Source organism: Mauremys mutica, chromosome 20, assembly GCF_020497125.1.
Source record: "Mauremys mutica isolate MM-2020 ecotype Southern chromosome 20, ASM2049712v1, whole genome shotgun sequence".
Classification (NCBI taxonomy): Eukaryota; Metazoa; Chordata; order Testudines; family Geoemydidae; genus Mauremys; species Mauremys mutica.
This window is the reverse complement of record NC_059091.1, coordinates 5,648,604-5,671,033: the sequence shown is the minus strand read 5'-3', so window position 1 is coordinate 5,671,033 and position 22,430 is coordinate 5,648,604. Positions and strand designations below refer to the sequence as shown.

General features: G+C 44.8%; 1 protein-coding gene across 1 annotated transcript; it reads left to right on the top strand.

Annotated features, from left to right (window-relative positions):
- The first annotated feature begins 3,627 nt into the window (after positions 1–3,627).
- On the top strand, positions 3,628–19,332 carry LOC123353900 (keratin, type II cytoskeletal 1-like). The gene is made up of 10 exons (XM_044995371.1): positions 3,628–3,667; positions 4,119–4,146; positions 11,177–11,388; positions 12,894–12,954; positions 14,148–14,243; positions 15,250–15,414; positions 16,290–16,415; positions 17,172–17,392; positions 17,949–17,977; positions 18,083–19,332. The coding sequence occupies exons 1-10, from the start codon at positions 3,633–3,635 to the stop codon at positions 18,889–18,891; spliced, it is 1,782 nt and encodes a 593-aa protein (XP_044851306.1). The 5' UTR covers positions 3,628–3,632; the 3' UTR covers positions 18,892–19,332.
- Positions 19,333–22,430: the final 3,098 nt, after the last annotated feature.

Genomic DNA, 22,430 nt, shown 5'->3' with positions numbered 1-22,430 from the left:
TGCTGGAGAAGGTGACACATTCAGGTGGCTAAAGATATGAATTTGTAAATAAATACATTTAATGTGGCCATTTCAGGAGCAGTAGGTTTCAGGAGAGATTTGAATGAGAAGAGGATGATGGCTTGGTGAACAGGACTAGATTGGGCTCAGACTCAGCCACTAAGTACCTAAGTCACTAAGTACCTAAGACAGACCCTAGCTCCCTTTAATGTGATTTTTTTTTATCACTGGTAATAGATCACTAGATAGATCGCACCTGTTGGGGTACCATTAACACCAACTAAATATCAAAGCCCTAAAACACAAGCACCTCCCAGTTGTAACAGGGGCGGGATAGCTCAGTGGTTTGAGCATTGGCCTGTGTGACGAAGTGGGACTGTTCTTAATATTTCCTCTGAATACTGTGTGGGTGCCTCAGTTTCCCTTATGCATTTCTTAAGTCTCTAGGTGGTGGGATAAAGGCCGATGTGCATAAATCACCAACACTCTGTCTCCTGGCAACAAATGGCCGGGGCCCTTCCCCCCTGCAAGGAAATAGCTAAAGGTGAACAAAGAGATCAGGTGACCTCCTGGCCCGGGAAAGAGACAAAGGCCAGAAAGGAGGGGCTGGAGGGGGTTCAGTTTGGGGCTGGCTGGGGACGTGGAGTGAGTGCAGACGGGGTTGTCTGGCTCGCTGGACCCCAGAAGGGACCCAGCTGAGGGGTCCCGTTCTCTGTACCTACAAGCTCTGTTTTAGACCGTGTTCCTGTCATCTAATAAAGCTCTGTTTTACTAGCGGGCTAAGAGTCACGTCTGACTGCGAAGTGGGATGCAGAACCCTCTGGCTTCCCCAGGACCCCACCAGGGGTGGACTCACTGTGGGAAGCACACAGAGGGGCATATGCTTAATGCTCCAAGGTCAGACCCAGGAAGGTGAAGCCATGGGAGCTTCTTGCCCTGAAGACAGTCTGCTCCAAGGGAGAGGAGCCTCCCCAAAGTCCTGACTGGCTTTCTGGGGAGCAGTTCCAGAGCATTGCCCAGGGACTCCGTGACAGCCTGCTAAACCCAGGGTTGTGAGCTCAATCCTTGAGGGGGCCATTTAGGGAACTGGGGTAAAAATCTGTCTGGGGATTGGTCCTGCTTTGAGCAGGAGGCTGGATTAGATGACCTCCTGAGGTCCCTTCCAACCCTAATATTCTGTGATTGCTAACAGAGTATTCACACATAAGGCTTTCGACTTTTGAGTCCCCTGAAAAACCCATGTTTGCAGAAGATAAAGAAATGTTGGCATTAAAAGAGTCCTAGAATGTTCTCCAACTGTTCTCCCAAATAGACTAAGGGGTACGGTTGGATAACATACATATGCTGACTTATAACATTGAAATATCAAGACGATGAATTGCTAAATAGTCCGTTTGAGAGCTTTGTTAGTTATACTTTAATCATGTATAATTACTAATAGTGAATGAGTGTTAATACGGCTAAGGCCTTGCTGGCCTGCTTGTGGTTTTGCCAGTTCTTCTGTCATGTAGATTTGCTTCAAAAGATGTTATTGCTGACAGGACAGAGGTAACATCTTGTGCTGGAAGTTTGGAGATAAAAAAAATACACAAGCCTTTAATGACAAGAAGCCCTTTTGACTGGGAAAACCCAGGGGCAGGATGACCTGAAACAGACTGACACAGAAATTGTCTAAGCAGCAGAAATTGTGCACATCAACACTTCTGCATGCATTGCATAAGAAATGGGCCCAACGTGCCTAACGGAGCTGATCAGAGAGAGGCTAAGAAATATGTAATGAGGAAATACATACGAAGACCCTGGTGGAAAAGGCCCAGGTTGGAGAAACACCATACCAGAAAGTGAAGAAATAGACTGAAGGACCCAACCCAGAGACCGGAGGAGGCAGTGAGCATCCTGGAGCTCTGGTATGAGGTAACTTGGGCCCTGTACCTATTCTGTTATTGTCTGGCATAAATATGCATTCAGCCGCTATAAGGGACAATAATTCTGTCTGAAATTGTATAAATAAAGGCAAAACCTGATTAAAACTAAAACTGGGCAGGCTTGTGACCGAGTTTCCCACCTCACGTTCTCAGCACACCTCTTCCTCCCCATTAGCTTTGGAGCTGTTTGATTTCATTCTGGAAGAAACTGCAGCATCTCCAGGATGCTTCTTAATTGGAGATATCATGCTTCAAAAGTCTGGTTCAAACGAGTGCTAGTTTTGCTGCGGCTTCCATTTTGTTCCTTGTTTGAATGGGAATCATTTTAGAACAGTGGTTTTCAACCTCTGGTCCATGGACCTTGGTCCGCAGACTAAGTCTAAGATTTCCAAAGGGGTCCATAGTTCCATTCAAAAATTTGTAGGGGTCCCCGAATTAAAAAAAGGTTGAAAATCACTGGTTTAGAATACCTGTGACCTCCTTTCATGCACATGTATTACCACGTTAGAGCTGGAAGTGAAGGTGGATTTGTTGAGACAGGAGCTGGAATTGCTGAGATGCATGTTTGAAGAGGTAAGGACTCCTCCCAGTCTATCCAGATGGAAATTCAGCATCTGCTTTTCCTGAAATCGCCTTCATTTTGGGAACGATCCAGATTGCATTCGACAGAATGGATTTCATAGCTGGAATTTCTATTTTTATTAATCCACTCCTACATATGGAACTGTCAATCCCATATAAAGTTATCCTGGGAATCGTCAACATTGAGCAGGAATCCACATGGTGACAAACCAACAGAGGTGGGAATAGTAGGCCCCATCCACTGGACATGGGCCACTTTTCTGGGTGGGTGGACCCTATGTCTGGATTAAAGGGGAGAGGACTCTATATTTCTCACAGGCAAAGCCTTTTACATTGGACTTTAGTTGCAGGATCAGAACTTGCTCAATAAAATTAGCAGCATGTTTTCCCATGCAGGGGTGGCTCCAGGCACCAGCACGCCAAGCATGTGCCGTGGGCAGCAAGCCACGAGGGGCGCTCTGCTGGTCGCCACGAGGGTGGCAGGCAGGTTGCCTTCGGCGGCATGCCTGCGGAGGGTCCTCTTGTCCTGCGGCTTCGGCGGACCTCCCGCAGGCGTGCCGCCAAATCTTCTGGACCGGGGACCTCCCGCAAGCAAGCCGCCGAAGGCAGCCTGCCATCCGTGCTTGGGGTGGCAAAATACCTAGAGCCGCCCCTGTTCCCAGGAGTATGAATGAGGGGATCTGGAGAAGGAGCTCTAACGCAATCACTTGATTGAAACTTTACGCAACTTCAATTTTCTATTTCTGCGTATAGTGATAAACTGTGCAATGCACCAGGCAAATCGTGTGAAATCTGCAAGCAATCTCCTTAACCACTAGCTGACTTATGATAGACACTTGGAGTACCTAGTAGAAAAACAACTGTGCTTCAGGGACATTATGCCCCCACTCTGTATCAATCCTCCTCAATCTGGAATTGAAACGGTAAAGTGAATCCTTAGTCTTAAATGCTCAATAATTACATAAAGGGAAAATAATACATTCCCGTTGTCTTTGACAGGTTGCCTGTTTGCAAACAGCCATTTGTGATGCTGAGCAGAATGGAGACTGTGTCCTTAAAGATGCCTGAGATAAATATGTTAGATTACAAAACGCCCTACAGAAATCCAAGGATGGGCTGGCATGCATGCTATGGGATTGCCACGAGCTGCTGAATGTCAGGTTGGTCCTGGATATTGAGATTGCTATATACAAGACATGGCGGGAATGAGAAGAAAAGGAAAGAGACAGGTGCATAATACCTATAGGTACTGTGTATAGTACTCAACATTTCAATGATCCCACTTTGTATTCAATGAGAATTCAATTATTTAATCATCAGAAGATATAGAACAAGTAATATTGCCATATACCAATACAGGAAGTTGTGTTGCTCCAAGATTATGGATGCTTGGATTTTCAAAGGCACCTAAGGGATTTTCATGCTTAACTCCCACTGAATTTCAAATGGAAGTTGGGTGCCTAATTCACTTAGACACCTTTGAAAGTCCCAGCTGTAGAATATGTCTCGTAGTTAGATGAATTTCTAAAGAAGTTAGGTCTTATCTAGTGCAGCTTCTTAGTAACATAGTCGGCTTATGGGATAATTTGTTTCTTTGTTTACCCCCAACAGGATATGTTCAATGCCTCATGGTCACTGGGTAAATACTAAATGAAGCAGACAGTGGATGTAGGCCCTGACCTGACCAAATGAGCCAAAAGACCTTTCAAATTCCCGTGCACAAAAAGCACGCTGACAAAGAGACCTGAAGAGCGAGTTATTTAACCCGGGACCATTTCAGAAAAAAATCAGGATAAGAGGGGCAAAGTGGTGCCAGCATATAGAACATTCTATGCCATTACGTTATAATCTGAAGTGGAAGATGCAATGAAGCATATAGACCTTTGTAAAGTAAGAGGGGAGGACCACAAACCAAGATCTGGAGGGGTAACTTCCCCCCCAGGTCCCATAGCAAGTGATGCCCCTGCTCACTAATATGAACTGAATTGACCTTGGGCAAAATATAAAGGTAAATGAGGACTAAAGATGGATGCTTCTCTGTAGTGCTTTTGAGAAAATGGCACCGTATTGTTGACTACCTGGAGATTATGAAGTATCCCAATTCCAAATAGACTTTGTCTTGTATCAAAGAGATTGGCACCTCCATAGAGAGTTGGGTGAATAACTCATCTGGCAGTTTGGTGGCAGCGCTGAAGAAATGAAAAAATGATATGTTCTGTTTGAAATGAATCTGAATTTTTTTGGTGAATTGAGAAGCTCTGTTTCAGAGTGAGGACTTAGACCTGGGTTTCTCACATGCCAGTAAAGGGTATTAACTAGGGGGGTAAGGGTAACAAGGAAAAGGGCGGGGTAGTAGAAGCTGCAACACCACCACCGTCTCCTCCTCCCCCTCTGTTTTAGACTAGATGAAACTATTCGTGTCAAATTTGTGAATAGTTTCAGGTCAACCAAAAGTGCATTTTTCATTGAATAACCTATTTGTCTAAAATTTGTTGTCGGCTCTTCCTGCATCTACCATAGTCAGTTTGTCCTGAAAAGACCTAAGAGTCATCTAGGGGATAGCTTTTATTCTACGTAAATTCTTATACTGCCTTCCAGTAGTCATTAGTCAACAGGACTAACATCTGTCACATGTAGTTTGTTCTCTCTCTGATCCTCTCCCCGCCGGGGGATAATTGCGAGGTTTTGTTTTCAGAGGGGTTTGTTTGATAGATCTCTGTAATGAGAAGATTGACAAGCTGACGGGGCTGTGACGGGGAGATGAGATGGATTTGAGTCAGAGATGCTTAGTGCAAAGCAATCTTTGAAGCCTGTCATCAAAGTAGGTGTGGGGAGAACCAATGGTTGGATTTCACAGAGGCTTTGTGAGACAACTTAATGGAAACTTTCGGTTCCCTTTCCAAAGGAACCACTGAATCTGCCAAGCCTCAAAGCAGGGAGTGTCGCACTAGAACTGTTACCTAGCAATAATGTTAATCAAGAAATGGCTGGGTATCCCTGATGTAATATTTGGGGGGAGACAGTCACAACTGAAAAGGATCTTAATATCTGGATTCAATATTTGAAGCTAAATGACCATAGGAACTCTCCAGTGTCTCAGGCCTTGTCTAAACTACCACTTACTTTGGTATAACTTATATCACTCAGGGGTGTGAATAATCCACCCCCCTGAGCGATGTAAGTTACACCGACTTAAGTGCCTGTGTGGACATGGCCTGAAATACTCATGGAAGGACAGTTATAGTGCTGACGGGAGAGTGCTCCCTCGTCGGCATGGAGCATTTTCACCAGACATGCTACAGCCGATGTAGTGCTTATAGTGTAAACTAGCCCTCAGTGGGAATAGTGTTTAGGCTCCAATTCAGCAAAGCACTTAAAACATTTTCCTAACTTTAAGCAAGTTCTTGAGTCCATCCCGATATAGCAGCTCATGCTTAACTCCTATGGAACTCGAGCGCATGCTTTAAGTTTAGCATGTACTTACATGTTTTGCTGAATAAGGATGGAGTTAAGTAAATGCTTAAAAGCTCTGCTGAATCAAGACCAGTCTTATAGCCTGGGATTCACATCTCACCAATGAAGAGGGAAAAAATCATCCATGTACTGTGGTTCTTCAAAGATGCTAGTCAGCAAGGATACAGAAGGCAAAATCAGAAAGTACATTAAAGAAAAAGGTGGCTTCAGAATTTTACTAGTTCTGAGCATATGAAGATAAATAAATAGACATAAAACACTATTAAAATGCGTCCTTCAAAAAAATGACCTTGCATAAACTTCAAAGGAGTACAGATTTCACATAGTGCTCAGGGCTTTGATCACATGACTTCAAGCTGACTTTTATGAGAAAGCAGTTAAAAACCTGAAGCGCTGCCTTCAGATGTTTCCTCTAATGTACCAGCAGAGCAATCTAAAATCAGAGTCACTTGTGAGCATAGGAGGAAGGAATCAAATGTTGAACCATACACTGGGAACTTGCAGCTCAGAGTGGAAAATGCTGCAAGTGTTACACATGTAGAAAGATATAAGTAGGCTTGGAATGATTCACTTTTTATTGGTAAATGTCAATAAACATTGATTTCCCTGCACACACACACAGACTGACAAAAATATTTCCACCAATGATAATGAAAATATAGAGATAGGTGAAGTAAGGAAAATGCTATTTGAGAACTTATTGGAGTTTGATGTAAGGATGTTTACTCGGTATAGTTTGACATACGATGTGGACAGTTTGCGTTAATGGTTATAGAGCTTTAACGTTTTGAATCTCAGTGAATAGGTTCATTAAATAATTGTCTGACCCTCATCTTCATGTCCCACAACTCTGAACGTGTACATTGATAAAACTAGAAAAAACACTTAAAATACATAAAATGACATGCATCCGACGAAGTGGGTATTTACCCACGAAAGCTCATGCTCCAATACGTTTGTTAGTCTATAAGGTGCCACAGGACTCTTTGCCGCTAAAATACATACGTTTATGCAACCCGTGAAAATTTAAATTGATAAACATCTAAAAAAGCTTAGAAATAAACATCAATATTATCTGTTGAAATTATTAAAAACAATGGATTCTGCCAAGCCTAGATATGAGTTATGGAAGTAGAGACCTCAGCTCACGGAAGGTAGGGAATTGGGAACCTTTTTATCACTTTAGGTCTGGTTTGATGGCATGATACAGAGCTTGTTGGAGCTAAAGGCCAGATGATGTTTCAATTCAAAGCCAGGGTGGTAACATTTCTACCGACTGCACTCAATCTGTTTTCAAAGTCAACACCCAAAAGTCCTATGCAACGATTGTGCCAAAACTCTAGTCGAAAAAACAAAGGTGTTTCTGCATTTTTCCCTTTCAAGTTACTGACATGAGCTTCAGCTACTTAGGAAGTCCCTTGATTATAATTACATTCAATACTTTTGAAGTTAATTTAATCCAGTTGATTAAATTTGTATAGCAAGATCTACAGGACTGGAAAAATAATTACATTATCTAGATAGGATGTACCAACCTTCTGAGCAGGGTTTTTCCTTAATAACACGTCTTTGTTGCCTATACACACGCCCATTGAAATGTTCAGAAAATTCAAAGTCCCTTTAAGGATTTTAATTGAATGACACAAACCCTCTCATTAAAGAAATTACAATAATTTAATGTCAAAGGGGTGTGGCACACAGAGCAAGGAAAAAAAATTAGTTTCAGATACAATTTTTCAACACATTTAAAACTTTTCGTTCCATTTTGTTTATTGAGCTTCTCCAGAAATCACTTGCTTGAATTCTAGGAGGGTGCCAGCCAAATTACATACAGATATTGAGACTGAAAAGGCACAATTTCTCCCTGACAACTGCCACCCAGACATGTAGTTTGACTATACATGCTTTGCTGGGTATGGCCAAGATTTTTTCATGTGTCCTGTGTTGCATCCATAGAGGTGTAAGAGCATGTGTGCTTATAACAATCTATTCAATACCCCATACTACTTTTCTCCCATAAGTTGATCATTGTACTTTTTGCCAGAAGCTGGGAATGGGCAATGAGGGGTGGATCACTTGATGATTCCCTTTTCTGTTCATTCCTTTTGAGGCACCTGGCATTGGCCACTGTCAGAAGACAGGATACTGGCCTAGATGGACCTTTGGGCTGACCCAGTCTGGCCATTCTTGTGTTCTAATGTACTGTGCCTACTGGCAGAATCCAGCTGTTTGAGAGATCCTGAAAAATGGACCAGTAACGTAGACCAGAACCCTGTCATGGTATCAAGTATCGGGGAGGGGGGGTAGCCATGTTAGTCTGTATCCACAAAAACAACAAGGAGTCTGGTGGCACCTTAAAGACTACCAGATTTATTTGGGCCTAAGCTTTCGTGAGTAAAAAACCTCACTTCTTCAGATGCATCTGTCATGGTAGGCACTGCATTTGTCGAGCACCTCACACAATGGGATCTTGGTCCATGAATGGGACTCCTAGGAACTATAAGAATAAATAATAACAAGAACAACATTCTGCAGCCTGTTCTCTTATAGCATTAAGAGTGGCGAAACTCTGCTGTAAATAAGCCATGAGGAGTCCCTTGACTTGTTTGGCTAAACTATAATTAGACTTTAAGGAAGCAGAGTAATTAATTAAAATATAAGTCCCGCAAGTGAAGCTTGCAAGCAAAGCATATATTTTAATTTCACATTTATTTCATGTGTAATAGAATGTTTGCTCTGTTTAGCTTCTTTATAAGCCATTTCTTGCTGCCAGGCAAACCAAACCCACAATCTATAAATTAATTTTATGCATCCCATGCAGCTCCTGAAACATATATAAGGTGAAGTTCCTTAACACTATTCAAAGGAAAGCTTTTTCCTTCACTCTCTGCTCTTCTCTTCCACTTGACTGCTTTGCTGATACTGCTCCATTCTCACTCCAAGCAAGCCACCATGAATCGAATGTGTTTCTCATCTGGTTCCCTTGGTGGAAGAAGGTGCTTCTCTTCGGCTTCTGCCGTTGGTGGCCTCAGTGGAGGTAGAACCAGCTCAGGCTCCATGTCCTGGCCTGCCGGAAGAAGTGAAAGCGGTGGCTTTGGCAGCACAAGTCTCTTTGAGCTGGGTAGAAGTCACAGAATTTCCTATGGTGGAGGCTATGGTCTTGGACACTGTGGTGCATATGGTGGTGGGGGGTATGGTTGCAGCGCAGGCTATGGCAGCGGCGCAGGCTATGGCAGCGGCGCAGGCTATGGCAGCGGTGCGGGCTTTGGCAGCCATTTCGGTGTTGGCAGTGGTGGAGGTTATGGTAGCTGTGTAGGCTACGGCAGTGGAGGCTATAGAGGTTCCTCTGGCTTCGGAGGTTACTCCCCCTACCATTTCGGAAGTGGTGTACGTTATGGCGTCGGACACGCAGGTAGAAGTGATGGTATCCAAGGGGTGTGCATCCATCCAGAACTGTTGAAGCCTCTTTCTGTGGGGGTTGACCCAGAAGAACATAAAATACGAGCACATGAGAAGGAGCAGATAAAATGTCTCAACGACCAGTTCGCCTGCTTCATTGACAAGGTGAGAGTATAAAGCGCCTTTCTTTTTTTTTATACTAAAAAACAGAGATAAGACAGAGCTTCATATTGGAGATCCAAGCTTTCCCAGGGATCAGAGGTGTTCATCTTTGGAACATTGAGCTTGGCCTCTGATGGCCCATGAGGTGTAGGAAAAGTTGATATAAGTAGGATAGGTTAATTTAGTTGATATTCCTTTCCTTCCTAGACAGAAGAATATCCAGGAAGCCACAGCATCTCTCAATGGTTCTCTGCTGAGAAAGAATCAATAGGACAAAATTGATATATGGAATGCCACTCAGACATGATGGTTATGGGTAGCAGTATAAAATCCTAAACTAGAATAGGACCAGTGACAATTTCTATCAAAGCACAGTGTTTTAATGGTCTGTAACTAGGTATGTACCAATAGCCCTCACGGACACAGAAGGAATTTTATGCTCTTAAGTAGTATTTGTGCTATAATATGTGGAAATACACAGGGATTTAACTAAGAGAAAGTAGTTCTCTTTCAACTTCCATGAATCTCACCCTGGTACAGTTGATTTAATGTAGTTATTTAGAGAAGCAAATTTCATATTCATTATTATTGTGAAGGGTAAAATCAGCTGCATTAAAGTAACCTAAAAGGAACAACAGCGACAACAACAAAAAAAAGGATTTCTGCCTTTTTGCTTCTTTGTGACATATGGTGAAGAGGGCCTAGGTTGTTGTGTTTTTCAGCTTCTTTTCTCTTCCATGACGAACACCAGCAATGTCAAATCTTCTCTCCCCTGGGGTGTTTTTGGGAGCACTTTTTGAATGACTCAGTAAAGTGTAAGAGGAGCTTCTTTATTCCTATCATTGAAAATCAAGAGATGACTGAACCACGGTTTATGAGAATCTTCACAGAGAGAAAATAATCTAGCAGAGAAAGGCAGAACTAGAACCGATGGCTGGAAGCCGCCACCAGACACATTCAGATTAGAAATCAGGCACCAATTTTTAACAGTGAGGGCGATTAGCCATTGGAGCAAACTATCACAGGAAGTGGTGGATTCTCCAACTCTCGATATCTTTTAATCAAGACTGGATGCCTTTTGGGAAGATACACTGTACTCAGACACAAGTATTGAGCTCAATATAGGGATAAGTGGGTGAAATGCCATGGCCTGTGTTTTACAGGAGGTCAGACTGGATGTTCTAATGGTCCACTTTGGCTTTCAAATCTATGAAAAGGCTACGTTGTTGCTTGCTTTACCAGGACCGCTTTTCTCTGCAGGGCTTTATTTAAAGAGGCATTACCCATAATTTTCTAAGCAGTGTGAATAAAAATCACTTCCTCTCTCAGGCCAGGTCTATACTACAGGCCTATACTGGTATAGGTATGTTGCTCAGGGGTGTGAAAAACCTCCTTTTTATGTTGGCGGGAGAGCTTCTCCCATTGACACAGCTACCGCCCCTTGTGGAGGCAGATTATCTACACCAAGAGGAGACGGTCTTCTGTCAGCGTGACAGCGTCTTCACTTAAGCGCTACAGTGGCGCAGCTGTGCCAATGCAGTATTTTAAGTGCAGCCCTGCCCTCAGTTAACAAGGTTAAATGTCTTTCGGAGGCTTTAGAAGAGTTAAAACAGTATTGCATATTTGGCTTTCAGGTCCGCTTCCTTGAGCAGCAGAACAAGGTGCTGGCAACCAAATGGGATCTCTTGCAGCAGCACGCTGTGCCAGCAAGAAGAGACCTTGAACCTATTTTCGAGAATTACATCTGCCAACTGAAGAAACAGCTGGAATGTTTGTTACATGACAGGGCGAGACTGGAAGATGAAGAAAAGGCCGTCCAGGACTTGGTCCACGAGTACAAAAGCAAGTAAGTGAGACGAAGTGCATAAAAGCTGTGTATTAGGGCTAAAGAACCATAGCGCGTACTGGAAAGGAACTACTCACCCATATTTCGATCAAGAAAATCTAAATCCCAAGCCCTCCTTTCCTGTCATGTTTCTGCATTCATGAGCTATTCTCCAATATCAGAGCTACAGGCTCATCTATGTCCACTTCATCTTCAGATTCTTAAAGCCATTCTTGACTTGAACGTTCACGGCTGCTGTCAACCCCACAAAAACTACAGCCTGCCTCATTTCCTCCCTATGCCTTCCTCCTTATTGTCACCTCATTCATCCTACCTCCCAGCAGGTATCTGGGCTGCAGGTATTGTTATTATTGTGCTGGAGCTGCCTAGAAGCCCCAGTCACAGACCGATACCCTATTCTGTTCAAAATCAGAAGCTGGGAATGGGCGACAGGGGAGGGATCACGTGATGATTACCCGTTCTGTTCATTCCCACTGAAGCACCTGGTATTGACTGCTGTTGGAAGATAGGATACTGGGCTAGATGGACCTTTGGTCTGACCCAGTATGGCCGTTCTTATGTTTTTTATGTTCTTAAAAAGATTATTATTGCCCCAAGATCTTACCATCTAGGTGTCTCGGCTCTAGCTGCTCATTGTTCCACCAAAAAGGAATACCAGGCTCTTTAACTGGTTTTATGTTGGTTCTTTTAGTCTTTGCTTCTTGGTTGCTATGGGTGCAAATCACACCTGTGCAGAGGGCCAGCGCAAACCCTGCCTGTGATTTATATCTTGTTTCAGGCTGGGATTTTCAAAAAGCATTAAGGGGTTGATGAGGCCTTTGGAAATCCAGCATAAGCGCTCAAACTAAAGCTTAAATTGGCCTCCCTGTATAAACTTGCATGGAAGTAGAAAGACACAGAGACGTTCAAACCCACGATAATGTGGGAGGCCACCTCACAGATTTATACAGCTTTCCGTTTGTAAATGCTGGGCCTGATTCACCTCTGTGTTACTCTGGTTTGACATCAGTGTAACACCACTGAAATTAGTGAAGTAAGGGTACGTCTACACTACTCGCCGGATTGGTGGGCAGCGATCGATCCAGCTGGGATCGATTTATCGCGTCTAGTCTAGATGCGATAAATCGATCCCCGAGCGCCCTCCCGTCGACTCCTATACTCCAGCGCCACGAGAGGCGCAGGCAGAGTCAATGGGAGAGTGGCAGCAGTGGACTCGCTGCGGTGAAGACACCACAGTAAGTCAATCTAAGTATGTCAACTTCAGCTACGTTATTCACGTATCTGAAGTTGCGTAACTTAGATCGACACCCCCCCCCCAGTGTAGACTGTTGGGAAACTATAGGAATACATTGAGGCAGGATCAGTATTTTTGTCAGAAACAATAATATAAAAAAATGAGCAGGGTACAAAATTAATAGGGAACAGCTTTGTTTGTATCACTCTTCCTGTCTTTGCTAATGGCTTAGACGACAGAGTCAAACATTGGCTCTCCTTTCTTCTCATAGATATGAAGGGGAAATCAACAAACGCACGCATGCAGAGAATGAGTTTGTGGTGCTCAAGAAGGTAAGTCAGGCTACGAAAGCATGAAACAAGACAAAATTAGTTGTTTTGGGCATTTCACTTTAAACTCGGTCCTAGACCAAATCCTCAACCAGTGGAAGTGGTTGTATTTCAATGGAATTATGCCAGTTTAAATCAGCCGAGTCACTGATCTGCAACGGGGTTTAATAACATACTGAATGGAAAGGTTTTTGAAATCATTATACTTGAGGAAATGAATGGGCAAACCTTGCCCTGATGTTCTCCTCACACCTCCGCTTGATGGAGGACAATTGGCGCTGGGGTAGAAAAGGAAGCATATTTTAAGCACCAAGGGAAAACTATCAATTTTCCTTGCTTGCTTCCACTTTGGAATCAGCAGATGAAAAATCATATTTTCAGTATTCGTTCTGGACAATCGCTAATTGGTATTGGGTTTTATTAAGTCACGTCTAGGCATACTTTAGTGTGGAGGGATGAACGATTAGACAACCTTTTGGGGACCTTTCCAGCCCTACATTTCTATGAACCATGTGACAGAGCTGGACTCTGGTCTTAAAGGGCCAACAGAGATTCCCCTTGAGGAGGGAAGTTCTTTGCTGCCATAAATTCAGAGCTGGCAGCTGTGTTGCTTGTCCCTCCCCACGTCCTGGCATGACGGGGGAAAGAAGAGTGGGGGTAGTAGAGTAGAACTCAACAAGGAAGATTCTCTGACAGTGGTAGATGGCTGAGCAGTCAATGGGCTGCCCTAAATGATGCAGGGGCTTGGGTATCACCTAATCAGCTGCCATAACAACCCCCTGGTGGCATCCCCTGAGGAGCTCAAACACAGGGACGAAGAGAGCCTGTAGTGCCTGGTTCTTATCTACACCAAAGACCCTTACATCACTCTGACAGTGTAAAAGGGCCATAATGTGGCAATGAATCATATTTACACTTGATATAAGGCCTGTTTATATGGCCACATTGGTGTAAAGTGACCCTTGTGCGACCAGGCCAATATGGTTCGTAAAGAAAAAACCCATCATCTTTCCATGGATTTGGAAGATATTTAGTTTTTCCCCTATAAGACGTCAGAGGGTCCTGAGGAAGCCTCACGTCTGAGACATCCTGCTCCAAAAGCCGGACCACAAGATGACTGCGGGAGTTGCTATTGTTGCTATGTTTCTCAGTGCTTGGATCAATACCATTTCTGATTGCCTGGGGCTGCTTTTCAGGATGTGGACTGTGTCTTCATGACCAAAGAGGAGCTGGAGGCCAAGCTGTTGCAGCTGAGGCAGCACTTTGAGTTCCTGAAATGTATCTTTATTGAGGTAGGTATTCTGCCCATTCTAGCCACTTGGAGATTGGTCCCAATGCAATATTAATCGATGACTTTTCTGAAACCTCAGTAAGGGTTGTTACGATGAAGCCTAATGCAGGCAAAATAATTTTCTTTATAAAATTTCTAACCCTGTGGCCACTCCCAGAAAACATTATCAATCACTCTATATACAAGGTATTTGTTTATAAATAAGAACTATTATATTAAAAAAGCCACGTGCTTTCAGACAAGCATGGAGACAAAGGAACAGACGGTCTTGCCTACATCTGGTTGGGAAATCGGGTTTATTTTTTCATGGAAAATTTGGACTTTTCATTGAAACAGTAAGAACCAGACAACTTTCAGCCAAAACCAGTCAAACTGAAAAATGTTTGGAGAAAAAACTGCTGAAAACATTCAGATTTTCAGCGTTCCAACTGATATATATGGGAAACAGCTACTTTCTGCTAAAAAAGTTTGTTTAGCCAGAAACCCAATTTTCCATCAGAAAAAGTTTTGTCTGAAAATATTCAACCAGCCCCAGCCTTGGACGTTGTGTCTTCGTTTACCCTTCTGCATAGTGCGTTTGAATCATAAGGGTACAAATGATGATACAAGGTGAGCAGTAGTAGCATTTCAGGCCCAGTGCCTCTGCCTTACAAAGCTCACAGTCTAAAGAATGGCAAAATAAATGGTACTTTATAGTAGCGATATTGTTTTGTAAATGTCTACATTGGGATTTCTCCATCCTTCATCAGAAAGTCACAATGTGGCAAATAGGTTCCATCCACCAGTCCTCACACCCTGCAGTAGCTAGAAACAGACTAGCTACCGGGTAACTCAAGCCTTATTTCTGGGTTAAGGGAAAACTCTTTTCTTTGCGGCTTTATTCAGAGTTTGGCCAAATAAATTAGGGGCATGCTTCTTGACAGAATACATGGGAGTGTAGATGAGGGGATCTGTACGTGAAGGGGCTGTAACGTTAAGACCTGACTGAGACTTTATGCAACTTGCAGGAGCGAGCTCATCTAGATGGCCAACTCTGCGATACCGCCATTGTTTTGGAAATGGACAACAACCGAGACCTGGACCTCAGTGGCATTATCCAGAGTGTTAAATGCTGTTATGAGGAAATCGCTCAAAAGAGCAAAGGAGAAGCTGAGACGTTCTACCAAACTAGAGTGAGTAATCACAAAGCTATAGTGTATGGAAATAAAGCCGTAATTTTGTCACTCTACCACTTCCACAAAATCATGAGCATGGGACAATTTCTTTCTTCTCAACATATGATACATGCTGAAAAAACATCTTCGCTCTGCTCAGTTGCAGTGACGCGTCTTGTGAAGACGTGATTCACATTGACCATCCACCTCTACAATCTGCTTAATAGCTAGAAGTGGGATATTTATGAAAAATAATCATAGAATCATAGAATATCAGGGTTGGAAGGGACCTCAGGAGGTCATCTAGTCCAACCCCCTGCTCAAAGCAGGACCAATTCCCAACTAAATCATCCCAGCCAAGGCTTTGTCAAGCCTGACCTTAAAAATCTCTAAGGAAGGAGATTCCACCACCTGCCTAGGTAACCCATTCCAGTGTTTCACCACTCTCTGAGTGAAAAAGTTTTTCCTAATATCCAACCTAAACCTCCCCCACTGTACTTGAGACCATTACTCCTTGTTCTGTCAGCGGGTACCACTGAGAACTGCATCTATCATTTTAGTACAAAGCAGTGATCGATAACTGGGATGCTCTTTCCCAACCTTGATATATCATTAAATATTATTATTATTATTAAGTCCCAGTTATGGATCAAGACTCCACTATACGAACACATAACAAAAAGACAGTCCTGGTCTCGAAGAGTGTACAGTCTAAGTTACTTATGTTTGGGCCCATCTATGAATTCCAGATGACGCCTTCCCTTGTTTACACTCATATCACAGCTATGTATTTTCCTATGAGCAGAGGTTTCTATGAGACTCAAAACAACTGCTGCCTGTCTTGGAATGGATGATGATTAATTTATAGCAATTACCTTGTTTCTGAAAACTAGCTTGAGGAGCTGAGCACCAACAGAGGCAGATTCTGCGATGACCTGAAGAATATCCACGGTGAAATAGCGGAGCTGAAACGGCTGATCCACAAACTGCAGGGCGAGACTGATAAAGTGAAGAAAGAGGTAGGATAGATTTGTTTGCTTTCTCCTGGATTGATTGCTCTTGCCTCGGTGTAAAATTCACAGCTGTTCAGAGGAACAGCACAAGATCTACAGGCCAGTTAAGTGCCAATTCAGAATAATCTCTGATGGTTGACCCTATGCACAGGAGTGAATTTCAACACTGGCAAGTCTATATGGGGCCAGGAATTAGCTGGCAGAATTCAGCATAACTCCATTGACTTGAATGGAGTTAAACCTGTTGACACAAGCAGAGGATCTAACCCATGGACCGTGTTCTAAAATCCAATAGCAATATGACTGGTATATACTCACCTGCTCTGTTAGCTATTTCAAACCTGAGCGTTCCTTCCTTCCTTCCTTACCATTTACTTGTGATAGGTCATATAAGATGCTTGTTGTTGTTTATTATTGGTATCTCCGAGGTGACCCGGGGGGCCTAATTGGGAATCGGGACACCATTGTTTCAGGCAGCATGCTTAGCATCTTCAGGTTTCTGGTGCTAATGCTCACAGAATGTGACCTGAAAGCCGGCACCGCATGAATGCTCAAGTTTGCAAGCTTAACGTTGATGTTCATTGCTAGTAACACTTGATCTCACAACAGTAGGCTGCAGACAAAAAAAGACGGGTGGTGGAAGCACCTCTGAAACAGATCTATTTCGATATTCAAATTGGCACTTAGAAAAGAGGTTTGCAGTATGGTCTTAACTCTGGTGAAGAGCTGCACAATGGTTTCCCCCCTCTCATCCCTTCACAGATTGCCTGTCTGCAGACGGCCATTGCTGACGCTGAGCAACGAGGCGACTGCGCCCTCAAAGACGCCAGAGAGAAGCATATTGATTTGCAGAATGCCTTGCAGAAGGCCAAGGACAAACTGGCCTGCATGCTGCGGGACTACCACGAGCTACTCAACGTCAAGCTGGCCTTGGATATTGAGATAGCTACATACAGAACACTGCTGGAAGGAGAAGAAACCAGGTAAGTACATTATATGTTTTGTAGCACGGTAACATTTCAAGTAGCCCCAGTAGCGTTTGATGGGAACAAAGATAATATAATCAGTAAGAAAGAAAATGAATCATATTGCAACATCCGGATTCAGGCCACTATCTGATTTATGGAGGAAGTGTGTGTCTAAGAGAAGGAGATGAGTTCTTTAAAGATAGTCGGGGTAAAATTTTCAACAGCATCTACGCGATTTAGGAGCTTAAGCCCTGTTTTGAAAAGTGAGGTAGGCACTTAAGAGTCTAAGTCCCGTTGACTTTCAATGACCCGTAGGCTCCTAAGGCTGGAATTTTCAAAGGAGCTTAAAAGACTTGAGGCACCCAATTTCCACTGAATTTCAATGGGATTTTGGTGCCTAAATACCTGGAAGTCCTTGGAAAATCCCAATCTAGGTCACCTTTTTTGAAAATAGGATTTAAGATCCCTAATTATCCAGGCATGCTTGAAAATTTACCTGAGGTCTCATTGGCTACAGGTTTCTAAATGCATATGAGGTCATTTACCTGTATTGTTTTTCTTTCCTTAACAGGATATGTACAGGGAACCCCACGAATGTCGGTAAGTAAACTGAGGATTCACCTTGTTTTTGTAGAAGTCAGGTCAGATTTCTTTAAGAGCTTCAAAGCTGCTGTTTAAGTGACTGAACATCTCTTTTTCTCCCAGCTGTGGTCAGCGGTGGCCATACCATCGGGGATTGCAGAGCCGGCTTTGGAAGTGTTTGTGGACCTCTAAAGGGAGGATTCAGCCATGGAATTGGAATGTTTGCCTCCAGTGATGGATTCAGCTCCAGAAGTGCAGAAGGCATCTCCAGGATGGGAGGTGGCTATGGTACAAGGAGTGCCGTCAGCTCTTCAGGAAGGGGATATAGTTCTGGAGGACTAGGTAGTGGAGGAATTGGGTATGGCTTGGGAGGATTCAGCTCTGGAAGTGGAGGATACAGCTACAGACGTGTGCTCAGCTCTGAATTTGCAAGCTCCGGGGGTGCTGGTGGTCACACGGGTGGAGTGAGCAGCTCCGGGAGTGCAAGCGGTGGAGGTGATGTGGGATACCATTCCTCGGGCGGAGTCAGTTCTGTGGGTGGAGTTTGCAGCTCTGGAGATGTAGCCTCCTCTGGAGATGCAGTAGGGAGCTCTGGCAGTGCAAGTGGAGGGGTAGGCAGCTCTAGTGGTGGAGTTTATAGCAGCGGAGGTGTAGGAAGCTCTGGTGGTGGAGTTTATAGCAGTGGAGGTGTAGGAAGCTCTGGTGGTGGAGTTTATAGCAGTGGAGGTGTAGGAAGCTCTGGTGGTGGAGTTTATAGCAGTGGAGGTGTAGGAAGCTCTAGTGGTGGCGTTTATAGCAGTGGAGGTGTAGGAAGCTCTGGTGGTGGCGTTTATAGCAGCGGAGGTGTAGGCAGCAGTGGAAGTGGAGGAGCATACAGCTCGGGTACGCGCATGGTATCAGTCAGCTCTTCAAGCAGAAGGATCATCCGATAAAAGTCCAAACACAAAAGTCTCCTTTGCTGGAATGAAAAATATTTCCTGCCTTCTGACAGCCACATGAATCACAAAATCTGTCACTGACAATAACCACACGTTAAAGAAAAAACCTGTGTCCAATGCAATTCGTATGATCAGAAACCACATTCTTCTAAATGCCCCTTTTTGAGAAGCTTTACGCGGTGCTAGTCCTAGAGGATTATACTATCTTTTTCGTTCAGTGAGTCTGTGGCTGTCTATAGGCATTATCTTGGCTATTAAACAAGGCTCCTTTGCCTGATAATTTTGCCCTTCTCACTCTGGGTTTTCTTGCATTAGCTACACTGGGGATCACAAAGCATTAGGACCCAGAATTTTCCTCATCCTATGGTGAAGCATTCAGACCGGGAAGCATTAACCATTCGAGATCAGACTGCAGATATCACTTAGCTTCTCTTATGACACCAGGAAGCAGTTTTGTGTTGCTTTTTTTTTTGGTGAGGGTTAGCTGGTTTTGATCAGTTTGCATAATCACTGCCATTCCATTTGCTGCATCCACTTCAGTGACCTTTGCTAAAACTCAGTGTAATTACACCAGAGATAAGCATCTGTCTGATTCATCTGCGGTTAAATGTCTGCGTTGTTATTCCTGTGTGTATATTGGCTGGAAAGGTCTTGTGCTTTTTCTGTGTATACAATTGGAACACCGCTGACTGTCCTCTGCTTATAATTGAGCACTCTAAACTCTCTGCCGTATCTCCAATAAACTGAATGCATAATTCAAGCTTTGTTTCTGAAGGGTTGTTTTTTCTCTCCCTCTGAGGTTTCAAAGAGGCCCTGGAGGTTTTTCGCCTTCCTCTCCAGCATGGGGGCACTTGCTGGAGGATTCTCTGCTCCTTGAGGTCTTTAAACCTAGGTTAGGGGTTTGTTACAGGAGCGGATGGGGGAGATTCTGTGGCCTGCGTTGTGCAGGAGGTCAGACTAGATGATTGTAATGGTCCCTTCTGACCTTGAAGTCTAAAGTCTATGAGTCTCATAGTTGCTCAAGGCCAAAGAGAAAATCCCAAATGGGTCTGTGGCAAGGCTGAAGTGAAACCCCTTTGAAAGCTCTGCTAAAATGCTGGCTAAGCCCTGCTTTCTGGTAGGGAGGCTAGGTGCGGGGACCCAGCAGTCAGCAGAGAGCCCAGCTGCAGGCCCTAACGAGGGCTGGCTCACTGCAATAAGTTAAGTAGCGACAGCTGGGCTGAGGACAGGCGGGGCTATAAAAGCCGTGGGGACAGCTCAGTCAGGAGGCTAGCCTGGGAGGGGATAGGAAGGTTGCATCTCTGTCTCCTTGCCAAAGGAAAGGAGCCTCATGGGCCAGAAGACCTTGGGAAGGGTCTGACTGGGGATAGCTGTTGGGGGAAGACGGGGGACTACACTATTGCACTGTAAATAAAGACACAAGGACGAAGCACCGAAGAAGGTGTGAGGGCTCTTTATTTAACCAGCCAACACAGGGCACAGGCACGAGAGGGTGGCAACCTGAGCAGACCCTGTGACGATTTTCAAGAGCACCTGTATGACTAAGGAGTCTGACTTTCTGCAAGACTTTGGAGATGATTTTCAGAGACACCCATTAAAAGCGAATGGGAGTTAGATGTCTCTTAGAAAATCTCCTTTGAGATCCTAAGGCCCAGATCCACAAGGGAACTTAGATGTTGCAACGCCTAACTTTTCAGTGCCTAGAAAATCACTGGAACCGTATGATTCACAAAGCCTGAGCGAGGTGCCCAGCTCCCTATACAATGAATGAGCTAGGCACCTAGGAACGGGAGCCACAAAAGCCAGCATACTAGGTCGGGAGTTGCCTAAGTTAGCCAACGGGTGATGCCGACCAGAGGGGTATGTCCTAAGCCCCGCCCCTCTCTCAGAGATAGGCACTGATGTCCAGGCTGCAGGGAGCCTGGAATCAGGCACCTACACCATTTCTTGCAAGATAGAGTTAGGCACCTGCTCAATTCCACACAAAACGGAGGGGGAATTTGGGTGGGGAGGACTTCCCTTTAGCCCAGTGGTTAGGATACTCAGCTGGGATGTGGGAGAGCCTGATTCAAGTCTGCCTTCTGCCTGATGAGGAAAAAGGATTTGTGGAGGGATCTAGAGCCTGTCAGAGAGGTTAGGCTTTGGGATATTCTGAACTGGGTGCTTCTCAATCTCACCTGTTGAAGCTGTTCTGCTTTAATTTAATCATTAACGAGGCTAGAAAATGAGTGAGAACGACTCCATATAGCCTGGGGAATGCAACCAGCCTGGGGAAGAGCCCTCTTCCCATGCCTTCTCTTCAACAAGCAGAGATGACCCATGCCTGCCGATATTGTGGGGGCAGAAGTGAGGAGAACCAGCTTCAGCAGTGTTACTGAGCATGCTCAGTAGAAGCCAAGCAGCAAATCTGGAGGGGGTGGGGCACATGCCTCCCATGCATCACCTCTGCGAGGGGGGACTTGAACCCAGTTCCGCCACCTCCTAGATGGGTACCCTGGCCACTGGACTGAAGGAGGCCTCATCCACCATCACCCCTTTAGTGTGGACCTCTGAGCATGCCTACCAGATCAAGCCGAACATGTGAGGTAGGCGTTCCTCCACTTATCTTCCCCTGGTTTGTGAATCGCTGGGGAGAGCAGGGAGAGGGACCCAGAGCCCAAGCTCCAGCCTACGCCTGGATGTCTACACTACACTTTTATAGCCCTGCAGCCTGCAGCCTACAAGGCTGACATGGGCCAGCCGTGGGTGTTTAATTATAGTGTAGACATACCCACTGTGTCTACACTGCTGGGCGCACCCACATCCTGGTTCACAGGCTTGAGAACAGAAGCCAAGCAAGCCCACCCCAGCAGTCCACCCTGCAGGGTCGTACATGCACCAAATGCCGCTCCCCCAAATCCACACTGGCACGTCTGGTGCGCAGGCGTGGTGCTGTGATTGCCTTGGGGGGGTATCCCAGGATTCTTTGCACCACAGCACAACTGGAGCTGCTCTAGGAACTGTAGTGGGGACAACTCGTCAGTCCTTTCCGATCTGAACCTGTAAGTCAGGTTCGCCCGTCAGTCATCCATGCCCCCAGTGCATCAGCAGACAACAGGGTTCCTTTCCACCCATCTTCGAGGCAATGGATATTCCCTTACAGCAACCTTCTTGCTTCTGGATTTTAGAGGCAGGAGTTGCAGAACAAGAGGGGCCAGCCGTGCGATGACCTGAGAACCAACCCACAGGAGATTGCAGAGCTGAGCCCGGCCGATCCAGAGGCTGCTGTGCGAGAATGGGACACGCAAAGAAACAGGTAGGGCAGATCTTTCATCCCTTGGCTTGAACGGGATTGATTTGGTGCGTATAGTCCTGCCAGGGAGCCAGCGGCCGCAGGGTCAGTCTCCTAGCAACACACTGGACACAGCCAATGTTGGCAGGGGCTTCCTGAGTGGTTGCATTTCCTGACTGGTGGAGGGGTGGAGCTAGCTTACTACTTGACCCAACCACTGCCAGAGCTGGCCAGCAGCTCACCCTGTTCCATGTCCGTAGCT